General features: G+C 39.9%; 4 protein-coding genes across 10 annotated transcripts in view; 3 read left to right on the forward strand and 1 right to left on the reverse strand.

The window, feature by feature from the left end:
• Positions 1–7,055, forward strand: part of LOC129192981 (tandem C2 domains nuclear protein) — a 34,754-nt gene extending 27,699 nt beyond the window's left edge. The window contains exon 12 of the mRNA XM_054797505.1: positions 3,925–7,055. Coding sequence (XP_054653480.1) covers positions 3,925–4,029 — 105 coding nt within the window. The 3' untranslated portion in view covers positions 4,030–7,055. The remainder of the gene's footprint in view (positions 1–3,924) is intronic.
• Positions 7,056–7,484: 429 nt separating this feature from the next.
• plek2 (pleckstrin 2) lies at positions 7,485–19,585 on the forward strand. Of its 3 annotated transcripts, none has more exons than XM_054797507.1 (9): positions 7,485–7,909; positions 7,989–8,153; positions 10,921–11,096; positions 11,159–11,250; positions 13,009–13,196; positions 15,005–15,106; positions 15,178–15,261; positions 15,325–15,407; positions 17,522–19,585. In XM_054797507.1, exons 1-9 carry the CDS (start codon positions 7,856–7,858, stop codon positions 17,625–17,627), a joined length of 1,050 nt encoding a protein of 349 aa, XP_054653482.1. In that variant the 5' UTR covers positions 7,485–7,855; the 3' UTR covers positions 17,628–19,585. The 3 variants fall into 3 exon arrangements, with proteins under 3 accessions (XP_054653482.1, XP_054653481.1, XP_054653483.1); XM_054797506.1 differs by having other exon boundaries at positions 15,325–15,403; XM_054797508.1 differs by lacking the exon at positions 15,325–15,407 and having other exon boundaries at positions 17,522–17,664.
• On the reverse strand, positions 17,185–24,591 carry si:ch211-10a23.2 (Galectin-related protein A-like). 2 transcript variants are annotated; one of them, XM_054797510.1, is made up of 5 exons: positions 24,234–24,591; positions 23,403–24,115; positions 23,238–23,323; positions 21,251–21,455; positions 17,185–19,477 (listed from the first exon to the last, which is right to left on the reverse strand). In XM_054797510.1, the coding sequence occupies exons 2-5, from the start codon at positions 23,508–23,510 to the stop codon at positions 19,334–19,336; spliced, it is 543 nt and encodes a 180-aa protein (XP_054653485.1). In that variant the 5' UTR covers positions 23,511–24,115; positions 24,234–24,591; the 3' UTR covers positions 17,185–19,333. The 2 variants fall into 2 exon arrangements, with proteins under 2 accessions (XP_054653485.1, XP_054653484.1); XM_054797509.1 differs by having other exon boundaries at positions 23,403–24,591.
• zfyve26 (zinc finger, FYVE domain containing 26) overlaps positions 24,204–24,800 on the forward strand; it is an 81,913-nt gene continuing 81,316 nt past the window's right edge. For 2 of the 4 annotated variants that reach the window (XM_054797503.1, XM_054797504.1), the window contains exon 1: positions 24,204–24,758. The gene's annotated coding sequence lies outside the window, so the exon portion shown is untranslated. The remainder of the gene's footprint in view (positions 24,759–24,800) is intronic. The other 2 variants (XM_054797501.1, XM_054797502.1) reach the window with 2 other exon arrangements.

The following is a 24,800-nucleotide window of genomic DNA, read 5'->3' on the forward strand; positions in this document are numbered from 1 at the left end:
GGGATTTTTCAGTGGCTGCTATAGGGAGGTGGCTGTTCTATAAAGGTGGCCGCTAAGACAGGTTTGACTATATATATATATATATATATATATATGTGTGTATATATATATGTATATATATATGTATATATATATGTATATGTATATGTATATATATATGTATATGTATATGTATATATATATATGTATATATATATGTATATATGTATATATATATATATATATATATATATAGTCAAAACTATAACTATACGAAAACTATATGAGATGCGAACAAGGCACTGTTGGAATGCTACTACTCGAGTAACCCTAATGAGCGGGGCTACATGAAGAGAATACGATACCCACAGTCTACATTGACACCAAGTGACAGACGAGCTGAATGAGCATCTGCCCATACTTGAGGCTCTAGACCCACCCTGAATGGCTGACCAAGGGGCGAACAGTCCTTGTTCTGAAAGACCCCCAGAAGGGACCAGCCCATCCAACTATCGGCCGAGAAGTTGTCTCTCCACAACATGGAAGCTCCGGTCGGGCATCATAGCAGCTACGATAAGTGGGCACATGGATCAATACATGACAGAAACACAGAAAAGCATTGGTCAAAACAACAGAGGAGCAAACCACCAACTACTGGTTGACAGAACTGTCGCCCGAGACTGCAAAACCAGTCAGACAAACCTGTGCACTGCCTGGATTGATTACCAGAAACCTATGACTCAATGCTGCACACATGAATGGAATGCCTGAAGCTGTACAAGGTCAACACCACTCTAAGAGCCTTTGTTGCAAACTCAATGAGGCTGTGGCAGACCAGCCTTGAGGCCAACTTTGAGCCAATTACACAAGTCTCCATCAAATATGGCATATACCAAGGAGATGCTCTGTCCCCGCTGCTGTTCAGCCAACTAATCAACAAGACTGGCTATGGATACCGACTTATGAATTGGGCCACCGTCAGTCACCTCCTCTACATGGATGACATCAAGGTGTACGCTAAGAGCGAGCGAGACAGTGACTCACTGATCCACACCACCAGGATCTACAGCGGGGACATCTGAAATGTCATTTGGACTGGAGAAATGTGACCGAAAGGTAACAAGGAGAGGGAAGGTAGTCTATACAGAGGGCATTGCACTAACAAGAGGGCAGAATAGTCGATGTTGAGGAGAGTTACAAGTAACCATGAAGAGGCCACAAGGGAAGCTGCAACGGTCAAGTATGTGCAGCGTGTAAGGCAGGTCGGAAGCTTCTCACCACGCACGAAGGGTTCCACCTCAAATCCAGTAATCAGAGCTATACGCGAAGCGCAAAGAGGGAGGCAGGAGGCAGGATCCCAGGTGCACGCTGTGCAAAGAGGCCCCTGAAACAGTCTAGCACCTAATAACAGGGTGTAAGATACAGGCAGGAAAAGAATACATGGAACGCCATAACCAAGTAGCTGGTATAGTGTACAGAAACATCTGTGCAGAATATGGACTGGAGACCCCTAGATTACAATGGGAAACCCCTCCCAAGGTGGTGCAAAATGAGAGGGCTAAGATGCTGTGGGACTTCCGAATACAGACCGATAAGATAGTTGTGGCCAACCAACCGGACATCATGATCATGGATGAGCAGCAGAGGACAGCCATTGTGATGGATGTAGCCATCTCCAATGATGGCAATATCAGGAAAAAGGAACACGAGAAACTAGAGTATGTACAGTATGTACAGTATGTGTGTGTATGTATGTATATATACAGTATATACTGTATACAGTCAAACCTGTCTTAGCGGCCACCTTTATACTTGTAGGCCACCTGCCTACGGCCACCTGCCTATAGCAGCCACTGAAAAATCCCCCGCAGCAAATGTACATGTTATAGACCCTGTGTATAGCAGTCACCTGTCCAACGCGACCAGCGGCCACCCATTTTGTCTCCCTTGGTCAATATCTGACCGCATATAGTGGCCAAATTACCAACTCAAGTAGAAGCTTCATGCACCAAAAAGTTTTGTTTTTCAATCAATGAAGCCGTCGTGTGTAGACTTTAATTACTGAGTCCTAGCTCAGTCACAATCATTCACAAGATCCACACAAACTGTCAGTTGTTCCACATAAAAAAGCCGTCTTCTTTTGAGCTTGCTATTTCCTGGTCAAACATGTAACTTTAAGAGCATTTGCACCAAAACATTACCGCAAAGTAGGCTGGGAACAGGACGTGCTCCCAGCGACGCTACAATAAAAAAAAAAACATACGCTAGCATGCATGCGGCAGCGGGAGCAAAACTGAGTTGGGTTGTACTTAATTGAAGTATTTTAGAATGTACTCACGTTATTTTTCATCAGTCCTCATCCACAAATCCATCAAAGTCCTCATCTTCTGTATTCCACACAAACAAAGCCGTCTTCTTTTCCGTTCGCTACTAGTCTGTTAACTTGTCAGTGTTATTCAGCTCCGAAGCAAAGAAGGAAACTTCTCCTGTTGCTTCTGCCAACTTTATTTCTTGAACGCGGCCACCAGACAGCAGCTCAGAACACACACACATCTCTCAACATCGTCTCTCCTTCCTGCTTGCCCACAAGGCAAAGGTTAAACAAGCCCCACTACATAGCTGTCCAGCCAATGCCTGTAAGAAATGACACCGTTTATTTCCTGGTGTGCACTGGTCAATACTGTAATGCCGCTTGTTGTGGGGAAGGAGAGACTCACGTCGCCGATGCACTTTAATGGCTTTATTAACAGCGGAGAACACTGCAGGACTTTACATCCACGCCAACATAAACACACTTCCCAACTCTCTCCAAACTCACAGCTAGCACTGACCCTAGCTCTCCTGCTCGGGACGCCCACCGTCACTTCCCGTCACTTCCTGATGAACTAAAGCTGTAATGACACTCTGCCGTATAAAAAGTAAAATATTAAAAACAAGCGTAAGACATTACTAGCACAGCTTTGTTCTGTGGGTCGTGGATAATAAGCCTAGTAGATTTAAGATTCAAGAGTTTTATTGTCATATGCATAGTAAAACAGGCAGTTATACGAAGCAATAAAATTCTTATTCTGTTCATTCTCCCAAGAAAAGAAAGAAAACAAAAGAATAAGAACATCAGTAGTGCTGTACTACTTTTATCTGCAGTCCACAGTGCCCTCTACTGGTCAACATTATTATTTTTCCCCCCCTTTTTCCTTTTTTTTCTTCTACTGGTCAACATTCAAACTGGACGCCAACCTGTCTATCGAGGCCACCTGTCTATAGCGGCCACTTTTGTATTCTCCCTCTAGTGGCCCCTATAGACAAGTTTGACTGTGTATATATATATATGTATATATATGTCTGTATGTATTTGTGTGTGTGTGTGTGTGTGTGTGTGTATTTATATGTAAATAAAAAATGCCATATCACCTTATTCATTCATGGTGCCTTTTCCAGAAATGGCTTTCTTCAGGCTTCTTATTGACCCCAGAATTTACTTTGCACGATTATTAAACCCTTTTAGAAAGGTCAAGTTACGATTTGTTTTTTTTATTATATTTTTTTTGTTTTACCAAACATTTTCCAAGGCCAGTTATGAATTCTTAAAATCTTTTTTTAATGCCTTGTTCACCATTGGGCTTTTTTTTTCCTTTACTCTTTATTTTTATTGTATTTTCTTTTTTGTTTTTACTACACATTTTCCTAGGCACATTCAAAATCATTATTATTACATTTTTGATATATTTTTTTTATTTGTACGATATTTCTGTATTATTTGTTTACTGTTATTATGATTGAAATGATGATGTTATGATTTACTTATATCATAATGTTATCATTATTAATTTTTTCAGCCTTATTTACCATTGTGCCTTTTTCCAGAAATGACTTTCTTCAGGGTTCTGGTTGGCTTAAATGGCCACCTGTTTCTTTGGCATGCACTTGAGAGGTTTTCTGTTGCAGGTCCAGCTGGGACTGCAGAGTGCGAGTCCCAACGCTGTGGATCAGTGGAAGGACGCCATGGCTCACCCTGAGAAGATGGTGTCGGCGTGGCATCACGTGACCTAACGGGACTTGAAAAGTGGACAACAAGGTCTCTGGCGTGAGACTTGCGGCAGGTCAGACTATGTGAAGACCTTCTGGAGGATTGATGGATTGTTTAGTTTCTTTGTTTTTTGTTTTGTTTTTTTAAGTAAAGAAACATTTCAGCAACATCGTAGCTTGAAGGTAAAAGTAGTATTGTCATTTATTCAACCATAAGAAGACAGTTTGTAGCACTTTTATTTTTGATTGCGTCTCTGCAATAAATCTAGGCGTGGTTAGGTTTGTGTATTCCTTGATGGCTTTGTCGTGACGGGAAGCGTTAGTCACGCGGCCATAAAGGGACTGGCTCGTAAACTAGGTCAACACGTGGAAAATGGCGCTGCGGCGAAAGAGGTCGCTGATTAAGAGCAGAAAAACATCCCCCCTGCCTGTGGAGAACATCTTGTGTTGGATTCCATGAAAGCCACAATTTCACTGCCAATTTCAGCCTCATTTCACCCTCTTACCCTCCTCGACGTCGCTTTGGCCGTAAAAGCTTTGGAAAATGGCTGCCAATCATTTCCTCGCGGACGACGACGTCACGTGCTTCCCGGCGTGTCGACCTCAGCCAAACACCACCTCCGCTTTTTGGCCTTCAACTGCAGAGTCTTCGCTTCTAACAGAGATGTAGAGGAGCCGTGAACGAGCCGTTCAAATCCGCAGAGTATTTTTACTGAATGGGGGCTCGGTTGACTCGTTCAATCAGCTCATTCAATCCCAGCCGTTGTTCAAAAGACGACCCCTTCAGTAGCGGCCATTTGAGACGATGTTGACTGATCTTTCAAGGCACACAGAATATGGTATTCAATGGCTATGTAAACATGGAACCTACCAAAAGAAAAATTGGACTCCCGTTTTTCATCAGAAAAAAAAAGCTTGTTTCTACCTTTTTCCGTTCTTTAGTCATCATCAGAAGAACATAGGTAAGTTTCAGGAAAATATCAGTTCTCCACGAAAACAGCGTTTTGTGAAAAGATACATTTCACTTTGACACAAATATTTTTGCTACACCACAACATAAACACAAAAAATACATCAAAATAACAGTTTGTCTACAAATGTAACACCATGAAGTGTTTACAATTTTCACATTTGGAACTGAACTGTGCGCGTGTAGCTGTGTGCACGCGTAACCTTATACACTCGTCCACGCTCTCTCACTTTCTCCTTCCTGACGTGCGAGTTTTCCGTCCACATGATCCCTGCCGAGCTCTCTATCAAAGGCACTTCTGCCACCTTGTGGCCGTTTTTGTGGCTTAAAAGTGCTGTGAATTGAAATGCATTAGTTGCGAGTTGCGTCATCACCTGTTTTTGCCTCTCGTACAAAAAACCCCGTAAAAGACGTATAAATACGTTGTTGGGATCGGGCTTTCGGATTTAGAAAAACGTATAAATATGTCTTTGGGATTGAATGAGTTCAAAAGAGAAGCAGGTAACACAAATGAAGTTTCCCAAAGTGTCAATGACACGTGTGGTGCCCCCTGTGGGTTGTGGGGAAAATGTTTTTTTTGTGTGTGTAATTGTATTATTGTTGTGTTATTTAAAGAATAACTTAATATTATGAGAAAAAAAATAACGCCATTTTAGTAGCATAACTATTAAAGAAAAATGTTTTTTAAAGTTGTAATAATATGAGGGAAAAAAAAAAAGCTGTTGGGTTGGAGAAAAAATTATAATATTACGGAAGTAAAATAAAAATATTATGGCAATAAAGTCATAATATTACGAGAAGTAAATTTACAAGGATTTTTTAAAGAATAAAGTTGAAATATATTTTTTTAACTGCAAAAACTGTGCGGTTCCATTATCAACCCCTCGCTCATTCATGGTTTTGCCGAAAAAATTACTTAAATGATAGCTGTTTGGTGGTATACTATGGTCTATGATTAGTCAAAACGTATGGAAATACAAGTATAGTATTGTGGTCACTAGGCAGCAGTACATGACATTACCTTAACACTGCAGGAAGTCATGAAGTCAGTCATGGCATGTCCCACATAACAGTGAAAAAAGTTAGCCTCCCATCCTGTGTGGAAGTGGTATCTTTTTGACTTCTTAAATAAATTTGAGGCTAACTGGTTAGCTCGCTAGCTAGCAGCCGTCTCCAGTCCCTGCAGCAAGAGAGCAATGTGGTGTAAACAATGCATAACAGGAGTGTAAAGGTGACTATAGTGGTGTTATTTCATGTCTACAGGGCTCTAATCTTGGTAAAAGTTGTATTTACAAAGTCATAAACAGGTTTTCTGTGCTCTTACTACCAAAAGATTCGGTTTGTTAACATTGAATCCGACATTGGGGGAATGGGCTTTTTCAACTGTGTGACAAAGCTGAGATGCAGCTTTTTATTGGTCTATATGTAACGGAGTGTAGATGTGCTATGATAAATGATTGCAGAAGTGTTGCAACAGCGCCTGTTACTGGTGAATACTGGCATGTGCAAATTGCTGCAGGAAGTGCTCAGAACTGTTAGCACTGTCCGGGATATTTGGTGATTTAATGTGTACTGTGTGTTTAGATTTTGTCATATACAGTGTCATGTGCATTTGATAGTGTTCACTAATTGGAATGAGCCAGACTGCACTTTTGAGTGAAGTTTTATGGACTTTAATGCAGTTTCTTTGTTGAACTAACTTGGAATCATTTATGTGCAATGTAGATTATCCCGTGACCAAAGTCGACGCTCACCTGTCATTCCTCTGTAAAACTGTTGTTTCAGGACACACTGCCATTAAAAGAAGTTCCTAATCCACCTGACTGTATTGATGCATTAAAGCGACAGCATTGTGGAGCTGCATTCCCCCACATCAAGTTGTGGACCATCACATATATATAACTTCTTAACTGCGATATAACTTCTGTTTGACAAATTCATTTTTCACCATGATACAAAAGCCATTCAAGATCCAGGTCCGTTTTGGAACTTTTAAAAACAAACACGTCAAATAACCACAGAGAAGCAAGACAATGTATTCTTGTTTACTTTGCAGTGAACGGATATGCAACCCGCACTCGCTACTGACGTTTTTTAAGCGCTTGATCGGAAACACGCATTTCAGACACACCTCGGCCTTGATGAGGCTCTTCTCCTGTAAGGGTGACGGGATACGGCAGGAATTTAGTTTCTTTTGTCGCATGACGTCATCATAAAGGCCTGTTTGGAGGAAGAATTCCAGCATGGACAATGTCTGAGTCAGCTTCCCGTCCCATTTACAATACTTGTCAAAAATACTTTTTTGGGGCCTCTGTGGTTTCTACAGTCCAAAGACAGTGTTAGGTTATACTAAAAGGAGACATACAAGCACTAGGACCAAGGGGATAACGGCCGCTCAAGCCGACGCTTGTTTCCCTGTAGACCGCCCACAAGCTCGTGGATTGGAGCTGCGGGTTGTTGTTTTTTTTTTTTTTGCTAACGTGTGATTGGACGTCCTCGCTGTCTCTTCACGAGTACGGGTGTTGCTCTAGTTAGCTAGCAGTTCGTGGTCATTTGCTACTCTAAGTTGTTAACATGTTTGTTTGAGCAGGGTCGCGTTAGTCAGACATTTTTAAAGCACAACTTTCATTTATAATAACGTTTGATTCTGTGTCCGTGTGTGTGTACGTGTGCGTATGCTTCGCTCCAGTGACTCGCTTCTAGGGGACTCTCATTGGGTGATGGCGCCCCTGTGTGGCTATTAGTTGAAATTGCACCCACTCTTGACCATGACGTGTGATTGTGGGTGTGTATGTGTTATATGTTCATTTGTAGATGTTGTGTGTGTGTGTGTGACATGTTGATTCAGGAGTGGAGCAGGTAGCAACAAGTACTGACACAATGGATACACAACAGAATGTAACAATTCTAAGGGAGGGATTCCTTGTAAAAAGGGTAAGTTTGTACAGAAATACAGGTGCGTATCCCGTCAGGCTCACCTGATATTGATGTGTAAAAGTGTGTGTCCTGTCAGGGTCATCTGGTACACAACTGGAAGGCCCGCTGGTTCGTGCTGACGCCAGACAAGCTGATCTACTACAAGTACGAGGGCGGCAAAAGAGACTCGTGCCAGCGAGGAAAGATCATGATGAAGGGTTGTGTCGTCACGTGTCCCTTCCTCGAGTACGACAATCGACCGGTGAGTCTTGTTGACGTCAGTGCTTGTACAAAAGTGTCGTTTTTTAATACATGCAAACTCTTACACAAATGGAAATCATGATTCATAAAAGGTTAGGACCAAGAAGATTTTTGGATCATTATGTGCTGATTTGATAGTGTGACAGATTAAATAATATTAATCAATACTGATGATTTTTTAAAATTAATATTATGTAAACAATATTATCATTATTATTATTATTATTATTAGAGGTAGTAGTAGTGGCAGTACAAATACCTGGAAATGTATTTATGCTTTTTTTTTTTTTTTTACCAGAGAAAAATATTACACAAAGTATTTTGGGTCATTATGTGCTGATTTGATAGTGTAACAGGTTGGAAAGTTTATCAATTAATCAATTGTTCCTATTTTTAACAAGCCTATTATTATAATTTGTACTATTTAATAGTGGTTGTAGTACTTTCATAAAGCTTTAAAAATACATGGAAATTTATTTCTAAAAATGTGACACAAATGGAAATAATGACCCATTAAATGTTGTTACAAAGAAGATTCTTGGGTCATTATGTACTAATTTGAGCGTAGATTAAATACTATTATTAATCAATAATGATTATTTATGATGATCCATTAATAAATCTGACCTGATCAAAATTTTAAGACCAGTTGAAAAATTGCTAGAATTTTCATTTTGCACATTTGGATCTTAATGAGGTTTTAAGTAGAGCTACAATATGCAAAACAAGAAGGGGAAGTGAGACAAAAAGCATTTTGAAAAAGTCATTTATTGAAAACAACAATTCAACTGAAATAGGGTGTTTATCAGCTGATCAAAAGTTTAAGACCATTGCTCAAAAAATAACAAAAAACTCTCCAAAGCAGAACCAAAAATGTTGTCAGTAGGACTCAGTAATGAGGAGCTCCACCGTTCTTGTTCATCACTTCCAAAATGGCTTTGGGCATGCTTGATGCCAGTGTTTCCAGGAGGCTAGTGGGAACATTGCTCCAAGTGGTGAAGATGGCTTCACCAAGGCCATCAACTGTCTGGAACTGATGGCCATTTTTAGAAACTTCCCTTGCCATCCATCCCAAATGTTCTCTATGGGATTGAAATCAGGATGGTCCAAAAGAGTGATGTTATTCTCCCTGAAGAAGTCCTTGGTCAAGCCAGCATTGTGAACTGCAGCGTTGTCCTGTTGAAGAACCCAGCTGGTACCACACACACGAGGGCCCTCAGTCATGAGGGATGCCCGCCCCAACATCTGCATCCGTTTGACGACCCCGCACCACCTGAAGCTCCGGTGTTCCACTGAATGAAAAAGCACCCCAGACCATGATGGCCCCCCTCCACTGTGCCGGGTAGAAAACATCTCAGGTGGGATCTCCTTGTCATGCCAGTAACGTTGGAAGCCATCTGGACCGTCAAGGTTACATTTTTTCTCATCAGAGAATAAAACTTTGTTCCACCTTTCAATGTCCCATGTTTGATGCTCCCTGGCAAAGTCCAAACGGGCACTTTTGTGGCGTTGAAGGAGACGAGGTCTTTTTAAAGCCTTTTCCTGCAGATGGCGTCTGATGGTTATTGCGCTGCAGTCGGCACCAGTAAGGACCTTCATGTGGGTGGAAGACCGCCCTGTGTCTTGATGACAGCCAATGGGATCCTCCGGCTCAGCACAGGTGTGATGTTTTTGGGTCTACCACTTGACTTTTTTATTCCATAATGCTCAGGATCTTTCCAAAAATGTAGAATGACTGATTTCCTGCTCCCAACCTCAGCAGCCATGGCACGCTGCGAGAGGCCTTGCTTATGCAGCTCCACAATCCCACCACGTTGGAAAAGAGAAAGCTTCTTAGCTTCACCATCAGGAGGGCATGACAGGGGGAATGGTCGACAGAAAATGAACATTTTGAGCAGATTTTGGCTTTTATAGCCTGTGGCCTTAAACTTTTGATCAGGTGATAAACAACCTATTTCAGTTTTTTTTTGTTTTGATTAAATTATAAGTTCCAAATGTTTTTTGTCTCACCCCCCCTTCTTGTTTTGCATATTGTAGCTCTACCTAAAACCTCATTAAGATCCAAATGTGCAAAATGCAAATTCTAGCAATTTTTCAACTGGTCTTAAGATTTTGATCAGGAGTGTATGATTTTAATATTATTTATTATTATTCATTAATAATAGTAATAACAATAATAATAATAATAGGCGAACTTTAATAAAGCTTTAAAAATACTTGGAACTTTATATTTTTTAACAATAGTATCATTAGTGGTAGTAGTAGTAAAAATAATATTTGGAAATTTATATTTAATTATTTAGATAATTTAATTATTTACATAACAATAGAAACATGTTACACAACGACTAATAATGACTTATAATAATTTATTATGATGCATTATTTATATATTTTTTAACAACTTAATAATATGTACTTTAATAAAGCTTTAAAATACTTGGAAATGGACACTTTTAAGAAAAGAAAAATGTTATCAAAAGCGAAATAATGGCAAAAAATGCTGGAGCCTGTTTTTGTGACTTTTTCAAGCGAACGCCATTGCAGTTTTATCCATCGAAGTAACGTTTGAATTACATCATTGTCAAGTTAGCAAACGTTGTTTCCTGTGAAGGCCATGTGACTATCTTGACTATCTGCTGAGTCATGCGGAGAGACATGACATGATTGCTGAGTCACCAAGCAAACGCAATAAACTGTCAATCTATGGTAATACGAGGTTACTGTATAATAATAAACATACCACAACATCCCTGTCCACTTCCTAGCTGGTGTTCAGGCTGCAGACCAGGAACGGTGTGGATCACTTCCTGGAGGCGTGCTCCCGGGAGGAGCGAGATGAGTGGGCGGCCGACATCACGGCGGCCGTGGACAAGCTGGGTGGGGAAGAAGGAGGCGAGCAGTGGACGCCCGACGTCTCTCAGCCGCACAACATCAACCTGAGGTGGAGATGCCGTGGCTCGTTGGCGTATGGGCGCGTCTCCTCATGCTGTCTTCTTCTTCTAGCAAAGTCCTGGAGTCCATGTACGACCTTCACAGCGGAATTAACATGAGCAACCACGTGGAGCAAGGACGCACCTACAGCAACTGTTTCTCAGGTGCGTGGGCGCCTCCACCGTGACCGTACATCAACCACATGCTGACTCTTTCTTTATGATGTACTGTATACACGCGTATACAGTACATCCCCTAATATTGGCTTCCATGGGACTTTTATATGTTTGGATTTTCATTTCAGTAGACATTGATACAACTTCCATTTTTATTTTCAGTTTATTCTCGTTTCCATCCATCCATTTTCTATACCGCTGCTCCTCATTAGGCTCACGAGGGCATGCTGGAGCCTATCCCAGCTGACTTCGGCCTGGACTGGTGGCCAGCCAATGGCAGGGCACATATAGACAAACACTCACATTCATACCTATGGACAATTTAGAGTCTCCAATTAACCTAACATGCATGTTTTTGGAATGTGGGAGGAAACCACAGTACCCGGAGAAAAACCCCCCCCACACACGGGGAGAACATGCAAACTCCACACAGAAATGCCCAAGGGAGAATCCAACCCAGGTCTTCCCGACTGTCTTCCAGACTGTGACTGTGGTTAGCATGTGTGGCCAACATGCTAACCACTATACCGCCGTGTGGCCCATTATTTGTAACATTATTGTAAAAAATATCTATTGTTTATTTTATTTTGTTATTGCAACTTTTATTTTTATTTTTTATACAACAATTTTATTGGCTTTTTTGTTGTCAAAGCCAAGTTAAAATGATTTTCTTTTATTAGTTATTAACAAAATTGTTATAAATAAAGTTTATATTATTTTATTTATTAATTTTTGATATTGTAAAACATAATGGATAATTTTCTGTATTTTATTTTGTAAATACTTCTTCTTCTCCTTTGGGCTTTTCCCTTCAGGGGTCGCCACAGCCAATCAATTGCCTCCATCTAAGCCTGTCTTCTGCATCCTCTTCTCTCACTCCGACTACCTTCATGTCCTCTTTCACTACATCCATAAACCTCCTCTTTGGTCTTCCTCTAGGCCTCCTGCCTGGCACTTCCAAACTCAGCATCCTTCTACCTACAGTATATATTCCCTATCTCTCCTCTGGACATGTCCACACCATCTCAGTCTGGCCTCTCTGACTTTATCTCCAAAACCTCTAACATGTGCTGTCCTATGATGTACTCATTCCTGATCCTATCCTTCCTGGTCCCTCCCAGAGAGAACCTCAGCATCTTCATCTCTGTCTCTGTCTCTAGACCAAACACCACCACAGTTTTCTACACCTTTCCTTTCATTGTAGCTGAAACTCTTCTATCACACATCACACCTGACACTTTTCTCCACCCGTACCATCCTGCCTGTACACGCTTCTTCACCTCTTTTCCACACTCTCCATCGCTCTGGACTGTTGACCTTAAGTACTTCAAATCCTCCACCTTCTTGATGTCTTCTCCCTGTAAGCTCACTCTTCCACTTGGGTCCCTCTCATTCACACACATGTACTCTGTCTTACTGCGCTAACCTTCATATACAACAACTCTTGTTTAAATTTTTCATACGAGAATTTTATCGATTTTTGGTTGTCAAATTGAATTTTAAATTCATATTTTGTATGAATTATTAATGAAAAGTTAATGTAATAATTAGTGATTGTTTATTAACTAAATTATTATGATAGAATAATATTTTATTTATTATTAGTAATATTATTGTAAAAAAGAAATGTATTTATGTTAGTATACAACTTTTATTTCTTTTTTTTTTATTCATCAATTTAATTGATTTTTTTTTTTTTACTACTCAGCACTCGGCAAAGAAAAATTGAGGTTTGTTGATGTTCAGGCTCAGCGGTGGTGGACTGGCTGGTGTTCATGCAGCTGGTTCTGACCCGCGCCGAGGCGGTGACGCTGGCCTCTGCCCTGCTGGAGGAGGGCTTCCTGAGGACCATCGGCCTGAGGAGCGTGGAGGCTCTGCGCACCGCCGGCCTCGGCGAGCAGTTCATGGACGACTCCACGGCGCTCTACAGCTTCGTGAGTGGCGGCACGCCTCTTCTGTTCCTCAATAGTGTCCTACATACCTGCGTGTCAAACTCAAGGAAAGCACGAAAGCCTGGAAATAATGCACGTCAAAAAGACTTATTTTAGCACCAGTTTTTGAAAAATATTTATATATATTTGAATTTTATTAGTAGTATTAATTTGGTTTTTACTTTTTTAATACATACTGTAAATCACGGTGTATAAACCGCACCCGTGTATAAACCCCCACCCCCATTTTCAGGCTCACAGCGGGGGAAAAAAAGAGTTGAGTTCATAAATGCTTGCCAACTCTTTCATCTCAAATCAACATGCGTAAAGGTACTACTTGTAAGCAATTTCAAAAAGAAGAAGAAAGGAGAAATCTGCCGTCCATCAATTCATCTGCAATAGAATTCATGTAAGAAAAGTTTGCCGTCAACTTGCCGATGATGTCCGCTCTCCAACGCCGGATGACTGACTCGTCCACACCGTGCTGCCGTCCTGCTGCCCGGTTCCCAAACTCTTCTGCATACCGGCAGACGGAGAGTTTGAACGCTGCGGTGAAAGATCGTCGTGGCGTTTTGAGAGGGTACAGGCCCGGTCACACCGCCCGAACTTTGCTGTAGTGTAGCTTTGCTGTCGGGGCGAATTTCGACAATGCTCGTCTCAAAATGGGAAAAAAATAGAAAACACGGGCGTTGTCCTAGCGGTGCACCACTGAAGCCGGCGTTGCTTTAGCCTTGATTTAATGGTAGCGAACGTTGGTTTAGCGGTGACGCGAGCGGTGATAGAGCGGCGTTCTGCGCATGCGGATCAGTTATCCATGTATTGTACAGAACACATAACGCTGCATTGCTTCAGTGTGAATTTGAATAAACTCCAACCTTGTATTGTATTTTACATCATCTGCAATGTTTTAATGGAAGCTTAGGTTAGCTTCAGTGTATATAGAGATCGTTTCACTGTGTGAAAAGACTGACAGCCGTCAGATAAGTTACAAACACAAGCATTTTCAGCAACTGTACAGCAGAGGGCGCTGAAGTCAAAGCAACTGTCTGACCCACAGACGGCTATTCTAAAATGGACTTGTACTCAATTTCTGCATCTGGTCACAGACCCGTCATCGTGTATAAACCGCACCCCGGTTTTTTGCGTCTTACCAGTGGAAAAAAGTGCGGTTTATACACGGTGATTTACGGTATACTTTCATTATTTTATTTTTTAGTTGTAATATTATCATACTTTTGGTTTTTTTTACGTATCAAAAATATTTATATTATATTTAAAAATATATTTGTTGTCAATTTTGACAGAAAAGTTTTTTTTTGTTGTCAGATCCAATTTAAAGTTAATATTTTTTTTATTATTGTTTATATATATTTATTTTTTATATTTGTATTAGTTTACATTTAATTACTGATTATTTATTATTGACAAATTATTATAAATATAATTATATTTTATTTAATATTTGTAATATTTTTGTAAAACAACATACAGTATATGTATTTTCTTATTGAAAAATATTTATATTACGTTAAGTTCAAAAATATATATATCTATAAATATCAAAAGGATAATCTATTTGTTGTCAATTTTGACAGAAAAGTACATTATTTTTGTTGTCAAATCCAATTGAAAATTGTTATTTATTAATTGGTTATGAATGAAAAGTGACTATAATAATTACTGATGATTTATTATGGACACAATGAATCTAAATAGAAATGGACAAGTGGCCCGCTGAGGGTAACCGTAAGCGTGACGTGGCTCACGGTGAAAAGGAGTTGTTTTAGTGGCACGTTTCTTTGCGCTCCCAGTCAGACACGTTGAAGAAGAGAGGCAGCGTGAAGGCCCAGACGTCGCTGTCTGCGGTGGAGCTGAGCGGTCAAGTCATCAAGAGAGGTTACCTGCTCAAGCAGGTAAGAAAGACCCTGCGCTTTTTCTTGAGGTGTTTGCGTCCTTGTGTCTCAGTGGACGTGTCCACCATCAGGGACACAGGAGGAAAAACTGGAAGATTCGACTCTTCGTGCTGCGCTCGCAGCCGTCTTTCCTTCACTACTACGACCCCACCAAGGTCAGGAACACGCATGTTCTTCTTTCTTCTGGTCGTCATGTCACACATCAAGTCTCCTTCCAGGACGACGTCAGCCCCGTCGGAGGATTTGCTCTCCGAGGCTCACTGGTCTCCTCGCTGGATGACAACGGCGTTCCCTCGGGTGCGTCTCAGCCACTCCGAAAACAAACAAACAAAAGTTTTCATGCATTCAAATTCAAGCTGCGAGCAGCGTCCAACGGGCAAGTCAGGGTAGGCGTGAGTCGGACGGCACGTGCATCCCATTCCCTGTGGCTGAGGAAGTGAGCGATGTATAGCTTCAAGGGGTCGTCTTCGTGGTGTGGACCAATTATGACGAAGATCTGACTTTGTAGAGCTGACTTATTAACCGGCCAATTGTCTGACTGATCCTCAAAGTTTGTTGCCATGCCCCGCCCACATCTCATACACCAGCCTAAAATCCTTTGTAATTTAACATCGCCCGTCTGTCTGCTGTCCGTGATTTTTATTTGGGCTTATTTGGTCAAAGGGCTTAGGACCAGTTCCTCCAAATAAAAGCCTTGGTTTTTCTCCAAAATTGTCGCCGGAGACCAAAACGGCAGACTTCCTCTTTGGTTTGGAACGTGGGTTCATGAGACTTTTTGTGCGTCCTGTCATGATTGACGTCGCCGCCAAATTAGGTGACGTTCTGTGAAGCTGGTGGCTGGGGCTCATTTGTTCAAAGTTTAAAGGGGGCGCTGCTGGGTGAGTTTTGGGGCTTCGTGTTCGGGACCCCTTAAATATTAACGTTTTTTCGCCAAACCTGATGCACAACAATAAATTCAAACGTTATTTTGGCGAGTCTTCATGCATGCTAAGGCATGAAATAAAATACCAATAAACATAGCACTTTCAAAAGTCAGGCAAATGTTACCGTGATTTTTTTTTTTGATGAATTTCTGAGAATAACTTCAAACTTTGAAAAATGTGTCTGAATACAGCAAGAAACAGGACTAAAAAAGTCATTTTACAACAATACATTCAAACGTAATGACGTTTAGTGCGACTCTCACGAGGAAAAGCCGTCATTTTGCAAGAATAAATTCAATCAAACTCTGACGATATTGTCCCGATAATACAAGAAAGAAAAAAAACCCAGTATTACCAGACTAAAATTGGAATATTTGGAGAAAAAAGAAACGGGACTCAAAGTCATTTTACGAGAGTTCATTCAAAATGTGATGAGGCAGCAGATGAGGAAAAGAAGCTGTCATTTTGTAAGGATGGATGCAAAGTGTTAGGAGACTACAGTTAGAATGTTACACGGAAAAAGCTGTCACCTTACAAGAGAAACATCGAAATATTATGTCACGTTTATGGAAATATTGGCAGGAGTTTTTGGAGAATGCATTCAAAATATGAGAATTTTACCTGAATGTTGCACGTGAAGGATTCAAGTCATTTTACAAGAAGAAATTGTTTCTCTATTTTGCCTGAATATCGCAGGAAAAATGTTACGGGACTAAATAAGTCATTTTACAAGAAGAAGGTATTATTTATTAAGTATTAAGTATTTATTAAGTATTATTTTTAAAAAGTTGTCATTTTATGAGAATAAGTTTGATTTTGTCTGAATATTTCACCCAAGATATTGCAAGACTAATTTATTTATTTATTGAATATTAAATATTATATTTAAAAAGTTGTCATTTTTTTAGAATAAATTACATGTCTGGATATTGCAGGAAAAATATGACAGATTGTACAAGAAAAAATTATTTATGTATTCAAAAAAATTATTTTAAGAGAATAAATTCCAAATATTATGTTACATAAAAATATTAGCAGGATTTTTTTATTTATTTATTTTTTTTTAGAATACAGTCCAAATATGAGAATTTTGTCTGAATGTTGCAGGAAAAATAAAAATATTCTGAGTCATTTTACAAATAAAAATAAATAATACAATGAAAAGAAATGATTTTATTAGATTTTTGAGTATTAAGTATTTCTTTTTTTAAGTTGTCATTTCATGCGAATAAATTCAATATTGCAGGGAAAAAGTCTGAGCATTACCCAACAAAAGTTTGAATATTTTGCAAAAAAAAAGAAGTCAGCATTTCATGACAACCAATTGAAAACATGACAAGGCGTTTCACTTGCCGTGTAGGGTGCGGACAGTATACTACAGGTATAAAAAGTCCTACTGTAAGTGGGCTCTTCTATTGGATGCCGGCGTCTGGCGTTCCTAATGCTGGTGCTGATGACTGCATCGTGTGTGTTTATGCGTCTTGTCTTGCAGGAGTGAAAGGCAACATTCAAGGCAACCTGTTCAAGGTCATCACGCAGTCAGACAGGCACTACTTCATCCAGGCTCCCAGCCACCAGGAGAAGATGGAGTGGATTGACGCCATCCGGGAGCACACATAGGCGCCACTTTGGGAGCTGCGGCGTATCCTCCCTCGCTGGGGTGCGCGACACATCCATCGCGACATGCTTCATCGTGCTTCTGTGTCCTTTTTTCAACGTTTTTGATATGAAACCTAACATTTCGCTGGCATTGCGCTCTCGGCTTGACAAGTCAGAGCAAGAGCAGCCTCGGGCGCCTCTTTGTTGCTTCACAGCCACAAATAGCAAGCAAAGACAAATTTAGTTGGAATATTGCAAGACAAAATCTCATAAGAAGAAGAATAGGAATTTAGGAAGGATATTATGTGCTGATAAAATCCTGCTTTTATGTGAATAAACACATGAGATTACGAGCATTTAAGAGAGAAAAAACATTTCAGGAGATGGCTCATTTAGGCCAGGGGTCACCAAGGTGGTGCCCGTGGGCACCAGGTAGCCCCCCACGACCACATGAGGTGCCCGCAAGCCTGCTTTTCATTCAGGTTTTCAGCTAATCATGAAAGAACAGCAGAAAGAAAAGTATTGTGAAACATAAGATGTGAGTCGTGGACACCAGCATTTTGTTCATGTTCTGGTAAAACAAGCATATTTGATCTGTTTCTACAAAAACGAGTAGCTCGTGGCCATTTTCATTTTCTAAAAGTAGCTCTCACAAGAAAAAACCTTGGGTGACCCCTGATTTAGGCCAACTAGGTCAGAATATTACTAGAATGAGAATGGGAATAAAGTCCAAATGTTATACTTGATAGGGAATATTATGTTGTTATACGAGAATAAGGTGGGAATATTTCAAGATTCATGTTGGAATATTACAAGAAAAAAGTCATTAAAATGGTCATTTTATGAGAAGAAACTGAAAATACTTTAGGAAGGATATTATGTGGTAAGAAAATCCTGTTTTTATGGGAATAAACGCATGAGATTCTCAGCATTTATGAGAGAAAAAAATCATTTTGGGAGATGGATCATTTTATGACAATGAAGCAGGAATATTACTGGAAAAAGATGCAATTTTATGAGAATAAAGTCCAAACATGACCGTTTACAGGGAATATTATGAGGGAAATCTTTGTCGTTATACGAGAATAAAGTGGGAATATTTCAGGGTTAATGTTGGAATATTAGGATGAAAAAAAGTCCTAATTTTAGGGGGAAAAAAATGAAAATATGAGGATTTAGGTGGAATATTACAAGAAAAAAACTCAGAAAAAGGTTGTGAATTTATGAGAACAAATTGAAAATACTTTTTCCTGCTTTCGTGTGAATAAACGCATGAGATTATGAAAAAAAATCTTGATTTCAGGAGACTGATCTTTTTATGACAATTAAGTGGGAATATTACTAGAAAAAAGATGTCAATTTATGAGAACAAAGTCCAAATATTGTAACACTTTATAGGGAATATTATGAGGAAAATCACATTTTATTCTCACGTCTTTTTTTCCACACATTTGAACATGAATATGAATATTGATGTAAGTTAAATGTGAATAATCTCCTTTCTACACGAGCAGCGGAAGAGGAATGACAATGAAGCCGGGAGGAGACGCTCGTATGATTAAAAGAAAAAGCGGCGGCATGTGAACAATATGCAATATCGATGAGTCAGCACGTTGAAGGCACTTTGCGTGATGACAAAGTGGGACACGACAAAGCTCATGGATCGACCGTATTCTGACCCTCTTCCCCTACCGCAGCGCCCCCATCAGGCCACTTTTGTGAGGCGCACGTCCCCGAAGACCCGCAAGGCGGTGAGGCTGTCCAGCTGGGGAAGACGATGACTGAAGCCGCACAGAGGCTGGCCGTCCACCAGGATGCGAAACTGCTGGTGCTCGCAAACGATCTCCATCTAATGACAGGATGAGGACACTTTATTAGGAACACCTGCCCTGACACACGTCACAACATCCCCCGCTGCAACGACATGTTTTATGTGATTCGCAATATATGAAATAAGATTGGCTATAGTAGAACAAATAAAAACATTAATTTGTATCATAAAGTGTACTGCTTAATATTAACAGTCAATAAAAATAAACAAAGTTTACAAAATTTGTACAACAGCAGTAAAATACTTTGACATCTGTGACTATATATGTAAAATAAAACATTTTATAATACAGTACAGTATATAGAAACTGACTTTAGCACTTTTGAGTGCTAAATAATAGATGTTTTCCTAATTATAAATATTACTACTACTACTAGTGTGATATTAACATTATATAAAAATAAATGACGGCTAAAAAATCAGTACAACAGTACTAAAATATGCATACGTGTATGTACAGTGGTGTGAAAAAGTGTTTGCCCCCCCTTCCTGATTTCTTCTTTTTTTGCATGTTTGTCACACTTCAATGTTTCAGACCATCAAACAAATGTAAACATTAGTCAGTGACAACACAACTCAACACTTGATGCACTTTTGAAATGAAACGTTTTATTATGAGTGGTTGGCCCCCCCTTAGCAGCAACAACTGCAATCAAGCGTTTGTGATAACTTGCAATGAGTCTCTTCCAGCGCTGGGGAGGAACTCATCTTTGCAGAATTGTTGTCATTCAGCCTCATTGGAGGCTTTTCCTTTTGAAGGTCATGCCACAGCATCTCAATAGGATTCAGGTCAGGACTTGGACTAGACCACTCCAAAGTCTTCATCCATTCAGAGGTGGACTTGCTGGTGTGTTTTGGATCATTGTCCTGCTGCAGAACCCAAGTTGCTTTCAGCTTGAGGTCACCAACAGATGGCCGGACATTCACCTTCAGCAGAATTCATGCTTCCATTTATCACAGCAAGTCTTCCAGGTCCTGAAGACCATCACACTACCACCACCGTATTTTACTGTTGCTATGATGTTCTTTTTCTGAAATGGGGCGTTACTTTTACGCCAGATGTAATGGGACACACACCTTACAAAAAGTTCAACTTTTGTCTCGTCAGACCACAGAGTATTTTCCCAAAGGTCTTGGGGGTCATCAAGATGTTTTCTGCCAAAATTGAGACAAGCCTTAATGTTGTTTTTGTTCAGCAGTGGTTTTGGTCTTGGAACTCTGCCATGCAGGCCGTTTTTGCCCAGTGTCTTTCTTATGGTGGAGTCATGAACACTGACCTTAACTGAGGCAAGTGAGGCCTGCACTTCTTTGGATGTTGTTATGGGGTCTTTTGTGACCTCTCGGATGAGGTCTCTCATGACAATAAAACTCTGTTGAGTTGTCACTGCGCTCTCGGGGTCATTTTGGTTGGGTTGGCCGGCCCCTCCTGGGAAGGTTCACCACTGTTCCATGATTTGGCCATTTGTGGATAATGACTCTCATTGTGGTTTGCTGGAGTCCCAAAGCTTTAGAAATGGGTTAATTTAAAAACTACATTTTGTGTTCGTTTGTGTTGTTGTTGACTAATATTTCCATTAGTTTGATGATCTGAAACATTTAAGTGTGACAAACATGTGAAAAAAATAAATCAGGTTGGGGCAAACACTTTTTCACACCACCGTATACAGTATGTATAAAATATAATGTGAAGCTTTTATTCCACATGGTCCCTGTCTTTAAGTCCAGTCAAGGTTGTGGTGATGACGGTCACTGTTGTTTGTCTTCCAAGTGACACGAGGAAGGTGAAAATACCTTAAAGGGCTCTCCTGGCGCGAAAGGGAAGAAGGAGAGGGTGTTTTCAGCCCGACCCCACTTCCCAGCCAATCGGGCGTTGCGCTGGACGGCCTTGTCCGTGAAGCTGACCTTCAACTGGAGACCCACGTCGCCCTCACAGTCCTGTGACTCGTCCTCCTCATCTTCGTCTCTCTGCGGCTTACTGGACACCACCACCTCAATGCTGCACCAAAAAAAAAAAAAAATTCTCAAGAACCCATGTCATGCCACTAGGGGGCGGGTTTGGATGGTACCTATACATTGCTATGCTTTGCTGTGATGCGTCACATGTCATTTCTTGACTTTACACGCCGATAACGTCAAATCATCTTACTACACCGTGCGGTTAGAGTGGGGTGACCAAAGTGTGGCCCAGCGGCCATTTGCAGCCCACTGCTGCTTCTTTATTAGAATGCGGCACATTCTAAAACAACTAAGACATTTTTTAAAAAACAACCGCAACAATTGAAAAATCAGCTGTAATTTTATGAGAATAAAGTCAAAATATTAAGAGAAAAACGGTGCAGTTTTACAAGAATAATATCATAATTTTATGACAAAAAATAACATCATGGCATAGAGTTGAAATATTTAAAAACATTTCTTTTTTTAAAATAGGGTTGCAATTTTTGGAAAATTAGGTTGCAGATAAAGTTATAATGTCACAAGAATAAAGTCAAAGTATTATGGGAATACAGTCAGAATTACCAGAAGAAAATTTACAAGAAGAAAGTTGAAATAGTTGGCAAATTTAAAAAAACAATAATAGAAGAAATGGGGGGAAAAAACAGGTGTGATTTTACGAGAATGAAGTCAAAATATTGAGAGAAAAAAGAGCATTCTGACGCGAAAAAAGTGCTAGTTCTACGAGAATAAACTTGTAAGATTATGAGGAAAAATAATGTTATTTTAGTAGCATAGACTTGAAAAATTCAAGAAAAAAATGTTATTTAAAAAAAAACCCTCATAATATTATGTGTAACAAACAAAACAAAATACATTTGTTTATGGAAAATTAGGTTGGGGAAAAGCTGTAATATTACTGGAATAAAATTTACAAGAAGAAAGTTGAAATAGCTGGAAAATAAAAAAAAACAACGTCAGAAACGGGGAAAATATTTAGAAAAAATATTTTACAGGAATAACACCATAATATTGGGAGAAAAAAAACAACAAAATATTAAAGAAAGATGTTATTTTTTAAAAGTGAAGTTTTTGGAAAATTAGGTTGCGGATTAAGTTATAATGTTACCAGAATGAAGTCGAAATTAGTTGGAAAATTAAAAAAAAACAACAACAGCAGAAATGGGGAAAAAACAGCTATAATTTTACAGGAATAAAGTCAAAATATCGAGAGAAAAAATGAATATTGTAATGAGAAAAAAGTAGCAGTTTTACAAGATTAAACTTGTAATATTATGAAGAAAAATAATGTCATTTTAGTGGCATAGAACTCGAAACATTTAAGAAAAAATATGTTTTTTTTTTTTTTTTAAAGTCAGACTATTATGAGAAATAATTTGTTTTTGAAAATTATACGTTGGGCAAAAATTATACAATTACAGGAATAAAGTCAAAATATTATGGAAATAAAGTCATAATATGTCAAAAAGAAAATTCAGAAAAATTATTTAATAAAAAAGTGGAAGTACTTGGAAAATATTTGTGTGGGGGGGGGCGGAGTGGCGTTCATATTAATATGTTTTTTCACCTATATGACAAAAGCGAGATGCACTTTTTTCTTGAAATATAATATAACCTCTTCGCACATTTTAAAAATATCAACGTGCCAAAGTTGCATCCTTTCATGTTTCACTCTGTGGTAAGGTTTGGACACCCCCGTTTTAGCGCAATAACCATGTCGCAAGGAAATGCTACCACTACCACGAAACATATTCATACTCCTACTGTGTGCTTGTCCAGAAACAACAATGCCGCGTGTGATGCCAGTCGTCAATCAACCCACCTCTTGGGTTTCTTGTCAACGATTCCCATCACCACCAGCTTCATGGAAGGCCGCAGACCGCCCTTTATCTCGCCGATGTACTCCCCCTGTCAGACAATGCACGTAGAAAGAAAAAAGAAAATGTCTTTTTCTGTGTGAAACAAAGAAACGGAAGCTCGTACATACATTGGCTTTCTTGTCCGTGTCCTCCATTCCACTCAGGGCGTGACGCAGTGTAGTGGCTTGGAGAGGGGATGCCAAGGAGGACTGGTTCTGCCGCCAGCCTGTTACCATAGAAACAACCTCTCTATGAGGCACTGACGGCGGAGAGACGGTTATCTTATGCTAAACAAGATGCGGGCACGTTTTCCCGACATCTTTTTTCCTTTCCGTTGTTTTTTCTGCACTAACCCATACCAGGTAATATTTGCTTTACAAAATACGGGGAACTTTCCGGAAAAATAAATAAGGGAAATTCTGATCTTCCACTGGGCCACGTCTCTTTTATTTTGAAGGCCTGACTTTCCGGGTGCCCGAGTGTTGCCGAGAGGACCAGAAAATGTGCTGCTCCGGAAGAATAGGTTCCATTTTTTTTTTGCGAGCTCTCGCAATAATTCGTCTTTTTCATCATAATTTTTTTCCACGTCCCCTCAGGGGCTCTGTATATTTTAACTTTCATGGGGAGAGGGGGTCATAGTTTGCCTCCACATAGCGAAAATCGGGTGAAAATCCATAATATAATTTACATCTTCAGCATTTGCCTCTTCGGTATCGCATACCTTACAATTGTAGAGGTATAAAGTCATACTATAAATACAGAAATACATTTTCAATTCCGTGTCGTCTTTTGAAAATGAAATGCTAACATCCGGTCCTAGTCCGTGTTGCTGGAAAGACATCTATTGGAGGAAAGGAAATACAGTGATTAGCCATACATCGGATTCTTTTACTTGTGTGCACTGCTTGTCCTATACGTAAACAGTCATACCAGAAACGCAACAAATGTGATGCTCTTACTTTGAAGTTCCAACGCAAAAATCCGCCCTGAACACGAAAATAGCGGAAATACAATCCCCTTAAATGTCAATAAGTTTTGCTAGATCTTGCCAAAACCGATGCTGCCTCTGCGTAACCTCGTAAACTACACGCTTAGTCTTATTTGCGTTCTCTCGTGCGTTTAAGAGAAATCATACAAAAAACAAATCTAATAAATACACGAAAACAAGTAGAGGCTGAAGTCATTTTTACTTCAGGAAATGTCGGACAATAAACTTAGCTTTGCAGTAGATACATTGCAGTATTTTCGGCAAAATCCGAAGACAGCGTACGACTTCGTGTTTGACCAACCAGCTGCCGTCCAGGGCAGCTGGTTGGGTCTGCTGGTTGGTCAGCTGGTTGATCAGGTGATCAAGTCACATGATTCCTCATTGAATGGCTGGCATGTAGTTAAAGCTAGCAATGTAAGAGTGCTATAGCTAGCAGTGTAAACAAGCCCCACCGATCGTGCGGGGGGACAGCGACAGAATGACATGAGTAAGTAGGGTAAGTAGACTTAACCTTCGAACTGGGCTGGCAGGACTGTTT

Source organism: Dunckerocampus dactyliophorus, chromosome 13 (genome assembly GCF_027744805.1).
Source record: "Dunckerocampus dactyliophorus isolate RoL2022-P2 chromosome 13, RoL_Ddac_1.1, whole genome shotgun sequence".
Taxonomy (NCBI): Eukaryota; Metazoa; Chordata; class Actinopteri; order Syngnathiformes; family Syngnathidae; genus Dunckerocampus; species Dunckerocampus dactyliophorus.

What these genes read in the sequence shown, in the direction of transcription:
- plek2 (XM_054797506.1), top strand. Translation starts at nt 7,856, where the DNA reads ATGGATACACAACAGAATGTAACAATTCTAAGGGAGGGATTCCTTGTA. An exon ending in CTACAGCAACTGTTTCTCAG is followed by an intron (nt 11,251 to 13,008) that starts GTGCGTGGGCGC and finishes GTTGATGTTCAG; the next exon opens with GCTCAGCGGTGGTGGACTGG. An exon ending in TGACAACGGCGTTCCCTCGG is followed by an intron (nt 15,404 to 17,521) that starts GTGCGTCTCAGC and finishes CTTGTCTTGCAG; the next exon opens with GAGTGAAAGGCAACATTCAA.
- si:ch211-10a23.2 (XM_054797510.1), bottom strand. Translation starts at nt 23,510, where the DNA reads ATGGTAACAGGCTGGCGGCAGAACCAGTCCTCCTTGGCATCCCCTCTC. An exon ending in ACACGGACAAGAAAGCCAAT is followed by an intron (nt 23,324 to 23,402) that starts GTATGTACGAGC and finishes ATTGTCTGACAG; the next exon opens with GGGGAGTACATCGGCGAGAT. An exon ending in CGCCAGGAGAGCCCTTTAAG is followed by an intron (nt 19,478 to 21,250) that starts GTATTTTCACCT and finishes TCCTGTCATTAG; the next exon opens with ATGGAGATCGTTTGCGAGCA.